Below are 13,773 nucleotides of genomic sequence, written 5' to 3'. Positions count from 1 at the left end.
ACTCACTTCAGGCCATCAATACGGTGCAAATTATAACATCCCCTGGACCTGATGGGAGTATACCAGTTGTACTGAAAAAAATGAAAGTGCCATTTATAAACCTTTATTAGGTATATTTAAGCAGTTATTTCAGAGAGGAGAATTAACTGATGACTAGAAAGTTGTAAATGTGACTTCAGCTTACAAGAAAGGAGACAAAGTGAATCCTGGTAAATATAGACCAATAAGCCTTACTTCTATCATGTCAAGTCAAGTTGGGGAGCATGCACTGGTACAGTGTGTTGCCGCACCCACTACACAACGAAACAACTCAGGATCCCAGTTGGCAACCCCCCAGGCAGACATGCAGTCCAGTCCCACCCTCCGGAAATGACTGCCGCAGCCAGTTGTTACATGGGTGACCACTTGGCCTGGTCCAGCCGCTGGGGTCCCCAACAGTGAGGATCTTATGAGCTGGATCACCCTTGGGGAAACACGCCACATGGCCATAATGCCGTAACTGACACTCACTCACAATGCAGGTAATGTGCATCATTTGGGACTCCATGAGCAACTGCTCATTCGACACAAAGTCAAACCATCGGTACCCAAGGATTTTCCGGAGAGACACCAAAGGAGTCCAGTCTTTGTCTCAGGTCACTGGATAGCGTCCATGTCTCGCAACCATATAGCAAGATATATATATAGCAAGATATATATAGCACCAGGACTCTAAATGTTTGGACCTTCCTCCTTTTGTGTAGATATCGGGAGCGCCACACACCCCTTTCCAGCGAGCTTATGACCCCCCATGCCCTTCCAATCTGTTTACTGACTTCATAGGAAGAGTCACAAGAGTGAATGAATGTCACTGCCAAGGTAAGTAAATCTCTCGACAAGGTCGACACTCTCTCCGCAAACAGACACACTGCTTATAGCTGTGCTCAAGAGGTCATTAAAAGCCTGGATCTTGGTTTTTATCCAGGACACTCACAAGCCCAGACACTCAGACTCCTCGTTCATCGTCAGCAAAGTCAAGACCAGTGAAACGTTCTTCACCAACAGATGCCCCACAGCCGCTGTCCATACAAGCATTGAACAGAGTAGGAGCAAGAACAGACCCCTGATGAACCCCAGAATCAACTGGGAAAAACGCAGAAGTTCTGCCTCCACTCTGCACAGCACTCACAGTACCAGTGTACAGGCCAGCCATGATATCCAGCAACCTCGAGAGGATCCCGCGAACCCTCAGAATGTCCCACAGGGCAGCTCGATCAACTGAGTCGAACGCTTTACGAAAATCGACAAAGGCTGCAAAGAAACTCTGCCGATATTACTTCTATACCATTAAAAATTATGGAAACCATAATTTACTGATGTCAAAAACAAAATTTCTGTTTGTCTGTTAGAGAAAACACATGAACAACACCACACATATTTCTATAAAACTTTGTAGTTATTTCCAGTATAGTCTAACCCAAAATATAGACTACTCATTTTTTTATTTTCTACCTACAAATATTTAGCTACAATAATACTAAATTTGTAACTCTGCTAGATGGCCATAGTGTGCCTTATTGCACTTTGCTTATTTAGAACCTATATATCTTATATATTTTTTCGTATTATTATTTTATATAAAACTGTAACACTGCAGTATTTCTGATATAATGTAAGTTTGAATACACACTAATACAATTTTAGATTTTCTACATCTAAACATCTAGAAAAAAATTAAAAATTAGATTTTTGCCAAACCTTTGTGCCTTTTAACCTCAACTTCTTTAGAATACAACAAGATATCAACATGATTTTTACTTCAAAAGAAATAGAAATGATGGCAAAACAAAACAACACTAATTTCAGTTGTTTGTGTTGGCCACAATAGTTACTGAGAATTTTAAATATTTAAGGACATTGAAGAAACAAAACAAGATTTTTACATTTGCTGCTCAATAATAAGTCTGATTTTATGAATAACAAAAAAGTCAGACTTAGTCACTTTTTCCGTACAGAAAATAATAGGCTATTAAATGACCCGTTTGTGACAAGATCTATGATAGAGCTGGAGTAACAAAAGTCTTTTGAGATGACGGGAGCCAGAGGGGGCTGAAACTTCATGAAGATGCTCCAGGGCTGCTCAGGGAGGAGAAGGGTGTGTGTGCCACTCCACCCTCATTTGTCTGTCAGCGATTGAGTTAAAACTTACAACCGTGGTGTGTTCTATTTTCTGTATAACATTTAAATATTATTACTGAAATGAACTGAACTGAAATAATTACCTTTCTACAAATTCTTCTTTGTTGCAAAATTACTTCTAATTCTCTAAATCTTAAACTTAATTTCACAATAAAATTGTGCAACATCTTAATAAACTCAGAAGCACTAGATGCTAAATAATACTAAAAATATGTGTCGTTTGGCAACGATTAGGAGTATGTAAGTGTCAGATCTGCTTTTTATTTATTTTATCCATGTAACATACATTTTATTACTTTTCTGGACAAAGCCAGGTAGAACAGTTCTAAGAAATTAACTAGAAAGTACCTGCATGATAATAGTATACTAAATAAAAGCCAGCATGGGTTTATGACAGAAAAATCAAACCAAGCCAATCTGTTAGATTGTCCGGAGAAGGCTATTGAATACTTGACAAAAACAAAATATACAATATCATTTACTTAAACTTTTAAACAGCCGCACACCAAATATTAATTTTGAAACTAGAAGCTATTGGCATCATGGATGACCTATAAAACTGGCTCTCAAGTACAGTATACATTAGAGGCGAATGTTCCATGTAGGGAAAGGTTATCAGTGGAGTCCCTCCTGGGTTAGTCCTCAACCACTACTGTTTCTAATTTATATTAATGACATCAATTCCAGAGGGATGGCAGATACCGAGTAGGCAGCAAACACAATTCAAAATGACTTGGACACACTGGGCAAACACTTAGAAAATAGATTTTGACATAAAATGTGCTATACATGGGCAAAAGGAAGGTCAATTATAAATCTGTCCTACAGTAATTGTTATATAGTATACTGTCCTAGAGGACGTAACCTCAGGAAATGAGTTATGTGACATAACATTTTCAGCACTGTGCAAAAGTTATTAAACATAAAATAAAATAATGTATTCTAAAAATGGTTGAAAATAAACTGAGTACTCAGGTTATATAATGTATTAGTGAGGCTGTATCCTGAGTATCGTGTGCAGTTCTGGCAGGAATGCTACAAAAAAAGACATAGCAGCACTTGCAGCTGTGTAGAGGAGAACAAGGATTTAAGGACATATTAGGAGAATTCTATCTGTTTAGTCTCTAGCAGAGGAGACTTTGTAGAAACCTAATCCAGGCATTCAAATTTGTCAAAAAACATTAATAAAGTAGATCTAGTAGAATTAGATGAGTGGGCCAAAATTCCTCCAGAGTGCTGTAAAAGACTCATTGCAAGTTATCGCAAACGCTTGATTGCAGTTATTGCTGCTAAGGGTGGCCCAACCAGTTATTAGGTTCAGGGGGCAATTACTTTTTCACACAGGGCCATGTAAGTTTGGATTTTTTTTTCTCCCTAAATAATAAAAACCATCATTTAAAAACTGCATTTTGTGTTTACTTGTGTTATATTTGACTAATGGTTAAATGTGTTTGATGATCAGAAACATTTTGTGTGACAAATATTCAAAATAATAAGAAATCAGGAAGGGGGCAAATAGTTTTTCACACCACTGTAAATAAATGTTGTTGTTGTTCTTGTTATAAATTAAAACATTACAAATTAATGTTTGGATAGGCTAAGAACAACTAAAGAAAGAAAAAAACGACATCATCATCAGGTTGAAAGTTTAAACTTAAAATCTTGTAATAGTTTCTTGAAAATTATTTGTGTTTTGTTGCTCTTCATTTTTATACACACAAAGCCTTAAAAGAAGAAATAAGGTTAACAAGATCAAATGAATGCCTCTACCGAATCGCTGCTGCTGTCCCATCCTGAGTTCCTGTTCCGTATTTAATGTCAGTAAAATAGTTTCAAGTCCCCGTTACATTATATTGGCTTGAATGGGCTTAGAAATAAATGGATGGATGAGTACTCAATCAGTTTGTGACTGTGTAAAAGTAAAGCTTTGATTCATTAAAAATAAACATGTACTTTAGAGCTGAAACTGAATGGCACCTAGGTGGTCAAGTGAGATGGAAAGGCTGAATACATTTTTTGCTCTTTAACCCAAGTAGATGATTGATCCAGTCACTGGAGTGAAATATTTATTATTGCTGCTTCTGTGCCAACATTAGCTGATTAAGCTTTACAGGATTGCTGCATGGTAGCAAATACAAATTCAGGTGAAATTAAGAAATGTTCTACAATGTACTATATAAGGTCATTGCTTTTTTTAATAATAAAGCCTATTTTCTTTCTTTCTGTAGGTTACAGAGACGAGAACTGGCCCACTAGGATGCAGTAATTACGACAATCTCGACTCCGTCAGCTCTGTTTTGGTCCAGAGCCCTGAAAACAAAATCTATTTACAAGGTATGGTGGTCGTGGAGAGCATTAACAAAGGCCAATTCCAGCTGTCACTGGAATTAATATGCTGTTTCCATCTCTCTCTATTTATTGAGCAGGACACGTCTGAAACCCTGGCCTAGCTTTACATACTTTAATGTTTAAAAATTCAACAAGTAATTTGCCTTGCAGCTTTTTGTTTCCCATTAAAGTCTATGGACTTTCTGTCAAGCTTTGCATTTCCAAACGACTGTGCCCTACAAGCCAAATTCTTACTTCTCTGAGAGAGAGCAGTCATTCCTTAAGGCACAGCAATAGAAAGTGTCAAGAAGAGGGTTTAAACGTGGAGTAAATGGCTCCACAGCGGATGCACAGGGGATAAATATCAGTGATTATTGCTTTTACGATGCATAATGAATGAGGGTGGATATCCAGATCTTGTTTGCTGGACCTTAGAAGCTTAATTTAATCTTTAGTATGAAGTTCATTTCTTAAATCAGAGATTGGTCTTCTGTATTTTGCTTGTGTTCACATCACACAAACTGAACATTTATTAGAAATGTCCATCTGTATAACAAACCCACAACTGACACATTATGTAAAGATGTGAATATGTAAAACAAGGGACCAAAACAGGAGACATGGCCTGAAGGGTTACCAGACATTGCAGATCAGCAGAACATAGTGCTTGGATCCTAGAATGGTTCATACTGGAACATCTGCACTGATTGTCACAATGGATGAAATCTCTGCTCTTTATATGACTCTTTGAGGTAGCTTGTTATTCTTAAAAGGGCAGCTCGCCTTTTGCCGCACTAGTTGGAAAAGCATGTGACTTTGCAGGCTTCCAATTTATATAGGTGCCCCTGCCACTGGTCTTATAATTCTAGCTCATACTTTATTACTCAACCCTTGCTGATGTAACTTGTCAGTGCTATTACAATGCATTGAATAGCAGTAGCGTGTTGTACCGTGTTAGCAATCTACAACACTCTCCTTTTATGGATATACCTGACACCACAATGTACCGGATTCACATGGAACTGAAAACCCAGTGAAAGAAACTAGCCCCCTTGGACAGCGATATCTTCTTCTTGACCAAATGCAAACTATTTAGTTAGCCAATAAAAGGTGTTATTTCACCCTATTTTCTCCTGTAATGCATTGAATAGTGACCAGATCAAATGTGAGTTAATCTCTGATAGGCTGGTTGTTCTATGAACCCCAGAGTGTGGCAGTGTAAGAAATCATCTGAAAATAGAAAAGATTCTTTCAGGTATTATTTATCTTTGCATACTGAGAAGCATCATTTAAAGAAGTGCTATGGGTTGTTAGTTTAAAGGAAGTTCTTATTCATAGATTGTTACACTAAAAAATGACATGGAGGAGCTACACATCTCTTAGGGAGAGGTTAGTCTAGTGTCTAGGGCACATTCAAGTTTATTTGCCATTGGGGTAGTATAGTTACTACTTCTGCTTCACATTTACAGGAGACTGGGTTCACATGACTTTCTGTCCACTCATAATGTGGAGTTTGCTCATCCCCTTTGTTTGAATGGGTTTTTTCCGATTTTTCTGCCATATCTCAAGGACATGCAGCTATGTTAGTTGTCCACTCTACATTGTCCAGTCATTTTGTGTCCCTTGACACTCCATTCAGGGCTTGCATCTGACTATGTATGACCCAACTATTTAAATAAATGTGTGAGCATACTTGTAAGTACATTAAAATTCTTATTTGTGAGAAAGGAAAACATTAAGTAAATGGAAAGGTAGGTTACATTTATACCATGTAAACATTCAACATAAAATATAGGAAAACAACAAATACAGCAGTGCACCCAAATGCTCAATATGTAATGCAAAAACTGGGATATTTGACTAACAGACAATACTTACCCCAATTTAAATTCTTGATAAGGTTGACGCTAATGCTCAGTGAATGTAGAAAATAACTGTAGGCCCATAATAAATGTAGTCAAGAAAGTAAGCTACACACTCTCCAGCTCTGTCATAAAGCCATCATGTACAGTATGCCTTATAAATTTAGTTTACACATTTTACACATAAATGTGCTGTTTTTTACAAACAGCATAATCAATCTTGATTCTTGGCTGAAGAAGGAGAAGAAGAGGGGGGGAGACGTGTCCAGAAGAAAGAGGAGAGGAGGAAAGAGGAGAGGAGGATGGTAAAGAGAGTGGAACTGAGGGTAGAAACTTTGAATGTTGGTAGTATGACTGGTAAGGGGAGAGAGTTAGCAGATATGATGGAGAGAAGGAAGGTTGATATATTGAGCGTGCAAGAGACTAAATGGAAGGGGAGTAAGGCCAGGTGGATCGGAGGTGGATTGAAATTGTTCTATCACGGTGTGGATGGGAGAAGTAATGGGGTATGGGTTATTCTAAAGGAACAGTATGTCAAGAGTGTTTTGGAGGTGAAAAGAGTATCAGACAGAGTAATGATTATGAAGCTGGAAATTGGAGGTGTGATGATGAATGTTGTTAGTACATATACCCAGAAAAGAAGAAGATGGTGGTCTGTAGGATGACGTTGGAGACCAAGAAGAGGAGGAGAGTGAGGGCAGAGCCAAGGATCAAGTGATGGAAGTTGAAAAAGGAAGACTGTAAGGTTAATTTTAGGGATGAGATGAGACAGGAACTGGGTGGCAGTGAAGAATTACCTGAGAGCTAGGCAACTACAGCAGAAGTAGTAAGGGTGACAGTGTGAAGGGTGCTTGACATGACATCAGGACAGAGAAAGGAGGAAAAGGAAACCTGGTGGTGGAATGGGGAAGTACAGGAAAGTATACAGAGGAAGAGGATGGTGAAGAAGAAGTGGGATAGTAAGAGAGATGCAGAAAGTAGACAAGAGTACAAGGGGATAAGGTGCAGGGTGAAAAGAGAGGTGGCAAAGGCGTACGATGAGTTGTATGAGAGGTTAGACATTAAGGAGGGAGAAAAGTACCTGTACCGATTGGCTAGACATAGGGACCGAGCTGGGAAAGATGTGCAGCAGGTTAGGGAGATAAAGATTGAAACATACAAGTGAGGATGATGTGTTGAGAAGATGAAAAGAGTACTTTGAGACGCTGAGGAATGAAGAGAATGAAAGAGAGAGAAGGTTGGATAATGTGGAGATAGTGAATGTGGAACAGATTAGCAAGGAGGAAGTAAGGACAGCTATGAAGAGGATGAAGAATGGAAAGGCCGTTGGTTTAGATGATACACCTGTGGAAGCATGAAGGTGTTTAGGAGAGATGCCAGTGGAGATTTTTTTTTTTTAATTTTTATTTATTAATTTTATTACAATCAATACATAGCAATCAAGTTTTTACAAAAAAAGAATTATGCTAAGAACAGATCGATCCCCACCCTTGAGAGAGAGAGCAAGCCAAACGTGTAAAATTTAAGGCTTTAAAAATACCTAAATCAACAAATTCTCTGTGCTTTATAAATCATTTCAAAATATTACTGATTAGATCCTGCCATGTTTTGAAAAAGTCTGCACAGATCCTCTAACTGAGTATTTGATTTTTCCAATTTTAAATAATATAACACATCAGTTTCCCACTGACTTAAAAGAGGAGAGTTTGGGTTCTTCCAGTTTATCAGAATAAGTCTGCGTGCCAACAGTGTAGTGAATGCAATCACAATTTGTTTGTCTTTCTCCACTTTAAGACCCTCTGGAAGAACCCCAAACACAGCTGTTAATGGGTTAGGAGGGATTGTGAGTCCAAGACTGTCTGAGAGGTAATTAAAAATTTTTGTCCAGAATAATGTTAATTTGGTGCAGGCCCAGAACATGTGACCTAGTGAGGCTGGGGCTTGGTTGCAACGCTCGCAGGTTGGATCATGCCCTGGAAACATTTTGAGAGTTTTAGTCGAGACAGATGTGCTCGATATATAATTTTGAGTTGTATAATTGTATGCTTTGCATATGGAGCTTGAGTGAATTCTCTGCATTGCTACTTTCCACTCCTTTTCTGATATATTAATTGAGAGGTCATTTTCCCAGTGTCCTCTTGGATCTTTGAAAGGAAGGGATTGTAAAAGGATTTTATATATTGTAGAGATGGAGTCTAACTCCTTGAAATTGAGCAATAATTTTTCCAGCGTGGATGAGGGTGCAAGATGAGGAAAATCTGGAAGGTTCTGTTTAACAAAGTTCCTGATTTGAAGATAGTGAAAGAAATTTGTAGCTGGAATGTTAAATTTGGAATGTAATTGTTCATAGGATGCAAAGACGTTGTCTATATAAAGATCTCTAAGCAAGTTAATTCCAAATTTTTCCAGATATTAAAACTGCATATGTTTGTGAGGGTTGAAAGAGGTGGTTCTTTTGCAGGTGCCACAGAAAGAAGCTTCTCCGTCTTAAAATGCTTTCTACATTGGTTCCAGATTCTAAGTGAGTGGAGCACAATTGGGTTATTAGTGTATTGCCGATAACGTGTGTTTATTGGAGCACAAAGCAAGGAATACAAAGAAGTACTGCAGGATTTTACTTCTATTGCGGTCCATGCCTGTGTATGTTCTTCTATTTGTGTCCAGGTTCTTATCGACTGTATATTTGCCCAGTAATAAAACTGGAAGTTAGGTAGAGCCATGCCGCCTTCTGCCTTTTGTCTTTGTAGGGTCGCTCTTTTGATGCGTGGATGTTTAGAATTCCAAATAAATGAGGTTATTGTTGAATCTAATTGCTTAAAGAACGATTTATTAATGTATATTGGTATGTTTTGAAATAAAAAGGAGCTTAGGAAGAATATTCATCTTAACAGTGTTAATTCTTCCAGCTAGTGTGAGATGAAGGGTTGACCATCTATGCAAGTCTTGTTTAATTTTTTCCATGCAGACGACGAAATTTTGTTGATAAAGAGCTTTATGTTTACTTGTGATGTTTACCCCGAGGTATTTAAACTGTTCTGCAATGATAAAAGGAAGGGTGTCTAATCTAATATTATATGCTTGAGAATTCACCGGAAAGAGTACACTTTTATTCAGATTAATTCTGAGACCAGAGAGCTTTTGAAATTCTGTGAGTGCTGCTAAGACTGCAGGCACAGAATTTTCTGGGTCCGATATATACAGTACCATGTCATCTGCATATAATGAGATTTTCTGTTCCAGTCCTTCTCTGCTAATCCCCTTTATCTGATCAGTATTTCGACAATGTATTGCCAGTGGTTCAATGGCAATTGCAAACAGCAGTGGTGACAAAGGGCATCCTTGTCTTGTGCCACGCTCTAGTTTAAAGTAGTCTGAGCAAATGTTATTGATGCAAACTGAAGCTTCTGGGTTAGTATACAGTAATTTAATCCATGCACAAATGTTCGGGCCAAACCCAAACTTCTCCAAAATAGTAAAAAGGTATTTCCATTCAATCATGTCGAATGCTTTTTCTGCATCCAATGATAATAATATTTCTGGGGTGTTTGATTTAGTTGGTGAGTATATTACATTAAACAGGCGTCAAGATTTGAAGATAAGTGTCGGCCCCTAATAAATCCAGTTTGGTCTTGTGATATTACTGAGGGAGCACTTTCTCCATCCTTCTAGCTATGATTTTAGAGAGTATTTTAACGTCGTTATTCAGAAGTGAAATTGGTCTGTATGATGCACATTGTAATAAGTCCTTATTTTGTTTTGGAAAGACAGTGATTAGTGCTTGGCGAAAGGTTTGTGGAAGAGATTGGTTATCTCTGGCTTCTGTAAATGTTGCTAATAGGAGGGAGCTAGCTGAGCGGAGAATTTCTTGTAAAACTCTGCAGGGTAGCCATCAGGGCCTGCTGCTTTTCCACCTTGGAGTGACTTTATAGCATCCAGTAATTCTGATAATGACAGAGGTTTATCGAGTTCCTCCACACTAAAAGCGTCAATTTGTGGTATCTGTAATTTATCCAGAAATGCATTAGATTGTATATTGTCTTCTTTAAACTCAGTAGTATATAGGGATTTATAGTAGTCTCTAAAAGTGTACATTATATTTTTGTGTTCGATGATTTTATCTCCGTTCGTGTTAGTAATTACCGAGATTGCGCTATGCATATCTTGCTTGTGAATTTGTTGCTAAAAGCTTATTAGCTTTCTCCATGTTCATAATAATGATGTCTGGATTTGTAAATTAGTTGTTCGGTTTCTTTAGTTGTCAAGAGGTTTAATTCTGAATGTAGAGCCTGCCTCCTCTTATGTAGAGTCTCGCTTGGTAGTCTGGCATGTTCTTCATCTATTTTAGTAATTTCGCTTTTATCTCTGCTACTTTCTTCGCTTCGGATTTATTTCTGTGGGAAAGATATGAGATAATCTGTCCTCTTAAGAAGGCCTTAAGAGTTTCCCAGAGTATTCCTGCAGAGATCTCAGGGGATGTATTTGTCTCTAGAAAGAATTCAATTTGTTTGGATATAAATTCAGTACAATTCTCGTCAGCTAATAGAAGCGGATTGAGCGCCATCTGCGGGTGAGTGTATGGGGCTTAGTAATTTCAGCTCCAAGATCATCGGAGCATGGTCTGAAATAACAATAGCATCGTATTTACAAGATTTAATCTTAGGCAAGAAGTTATTATCTATAAAGAAGTAATCAATCCTTGAGTAGCAATGATGTACTGGTGAGTAGAAAGAATATGTTCTTGAATTTGGGTTTAAAACCTCCAGGGATCTGATAAGTTGTGATCAGTTATAAACTTTGTAATTATCTTTGCGGTGTTAGTTGCGTTCCCCTGTGGAGGAAGTCTTATCTAAAAGTGGATTTAGAACACAATTAAAGTCCCCAGCCATTATAAGTTTATGAGTGTTCAGATTGGGAATGGATGCAAATAAATTTTGTATAAATTCCTTATCATCAACATTAGGTGCATAAACATTTATCAAAATCATTTTACAGTTAGATAAGTCTCCCATGACCATCACATATCTCCCTTCAGGATCCAATACTACATCTGATGCTACAAATGGTACTGTTCTATGTATGAGAATTCCCACCCCTCTAGTTTTCTTTGTAAAACTAGAATGGAACATTTGGCCAGTCCAGTCTTTTTGCAGCCGGAACTGATCCTTACTTAGTAAGTGGGTTTCCTGTAAAAATACTATTTTAGCATTTAGACCTGTTAGGTGAGAAAGTACTTTCTTTCTCTTTAATTCGTGATTCAGGCCTTTAACATTCCAGCTTACGAAGTTAACTGTCCCATCATGGAGACACTGATTCTGAGTTTTTGATGTCATTTATAGTCTTAACTGGAAGTGAAATAGTTTAGGTCTTAATTTCCTATTCCCCAAGAGTTATAGATATAGATAAAGCCTGATAGATTCTCTTCAAGCCCTCTAACTCCCCCCCTCCTTTTTGCCTCCCCAGGTGAGGCTAAAACCCACTTCATGCAGTCCCAGTCCTCTGACATACCCAGAGACAGAGCACGTCCAAAGCACATCAAGCCCCCATGCAGTGGCGCTTTAAGGTTAAAAGATAGAGATATCTGTTACCAATATAGTCTTTAAAAGAGGAAAAAGAAAAAAGAAAAGAATTTTGCACTTAATATATATATATATATATATATATATATATATATATATATATATATATATATATATATATATATATATATAATCTTCAGAAATTTTAGTGCATTAAGATGATACCCCCAGATAATAAACCCAGGTGATGGTGTTAAAAATGTGTCCAAAACAAGCATAACAAGTCTTAATGCAGTAATAGCAATAACAGTAAACCAAGGGTATGATATTGAACAGTCTCATTTAGGGTACACATGAAATAATTAGAAAAGAAAAAAGAGGAGGAAAACGTAATTAAGCACAATAAAACATAAACATTTAGCGCCCTAGTAATACTAAGTAATAATAAGTAATAAGTAAGTAATAATAATAATAAGTAAGTAATACTAAGAATATGAGAATATATGCTGATAAAAAACCCGTATTTTAAAACAAATAGATCAGACAGTAGATTATTAATCCTAGCTTTATCATTTACCGCCATGACTCACAATTATGTATCAGAATAGTCCCGGGATCAGCTTTCTTAATTCATTTTCTGCTTCCTCCTTGCTAGCGAAAACATAGAAATGACCTTGCCATTCCACTTTCAGTTTTGCTGGATACAGGAGGCCGTATTTGACATTTGCTTGCCGTAGCCGCTGTTTAATATTATAGAAGGCTGCGCGTTTAATAGCTGTTGCTGGAGAGAAGTCAGGGAAGACACGAATGTGGCTATTTATATATATAATATCTTCCTTTTTTCTGAGGAGTTCCATCACCTCTAGCTTAAATGATAATCGTTCAAAATGAACTATAAAAGATCTTGGTCGGGGTCTGACGGTGTTTGATCCGTACGCGGTAAGCCGCTGCTATCTCAGATTCTGCTTTAAAGTCGCCCCCGATTATTTTAGAAAAAAGTTCAGTTGCGAATTTCACAGGGTTTAAACTTTCTCGATTCTCCGGCAGGCCTTCAATTCTGACATTATACCTTCTACTCCCATCTTCTAAAGCAGCCAGTCTGTCTCCAAGTTTTTCTCCGAGGTTTTTACATTCCGAACTGACATTTACTGCTCTTTCCTCGGCACTGGCAGCTAGATGTTCGGCCATTTCGATCCGATTCGTGAATGTCTCATGAAGATGCTCCAATTGATCAGCAAGCGTGCTCAGTTTAACCGAGTTTTTCTCAATGCGCTCTTCAATTTTACCCAGCACCTGTCGAAGTTCAAGTTGTACCTCTTGACGCAGCCTTTCATTTGCCTGTTGGAATTCCTGTCGCAGCCTTTCATTTGCCTGTTGGATTTCCTGTCGCAGCCATTCATTGGCCTGTTTCATCTCCTGTTTCCATTCCTGTTTCAGTCTCTCATATGCCTTTGCCGTTGCTTTCTCATTAGCCTTCTCGCTTCTCTTTCAGTGGAGATTTTAACCAGATTGTTTAATGCAATCTTGGAAAGTGAGAGGATACGTGAGGAGTTGTGAAGAAGTGTACTGGTACCGATTTTTAAGAATAAGGGGGATGTGCAGAGCTGTAGTAACTACAGGGGGATACAATTGATGAGCCACAGCGTGAAGTTATGGGAAAGAGTAGTGAAAGATAGGTTAAGAAGTGAGGTGATGATTAGTAAGCAGCAGTGTGGTTTCATGCACAACAGAAGTTTGCTCTGAGGATGTTGATGGAGAAGTATAGAAGGCCAGGAGTTGCATTGTGTCTTTGTGGACCTGGAGAAAACATGACGGGGTGACTCGAGAGTTGTGGTATTGTATGAGGAAGTCGGGAGTGGAAAAGAAGTATGTAAGAGTTGTACAGGATA

The 13,773-nt window shown here is 38.0% G+C and overlaps 1 protein-coding gene across 1 annotated transcript in view; it reads left to right on the top strand.

Annotated features, from left to right (window-relative positions):
- LOC120514855 (BMP/retinoic acid-inducible neural-specific protein 3-like) overlaps positions 1-13,773 on the top strand; it is a 323,313-nt gene that overhangs the window by 223,657 nt on the left and 85,883 nt on the right. The window contains exon 6 of the mRNA XM_039735464.1: positions 4,407-4,512. Coding sequence (XP_039591398.1) covers positions 4,407-4,512 — 106 coding nt within the window. The remainder of the gene's footprint in view (positions 1-4,406; positions 4,513-13,773) is intronic.

The sequence above is a fragment of the Polypterus senegalus genome, chromosome 14 (assembly GCF_016835505.1).
Source record: "Polypterus senegalus isolate Bchr_013 chromosome 14, ASM1683550v1, whole genome shotgun sequence".
In the NCBI taxonomy this organism is placed as follows: domain Eukaryota; kingdom Metazoa; phylum Chordata; class Cladistia; order Polypteriformes; family Polypteridae; genus Polypterus; species Polypterus senegalus.
Note: the sequence above shows the minus strand (reverse complement) of the source record. Positions and strands in the feature narration are given on the sequence as shown.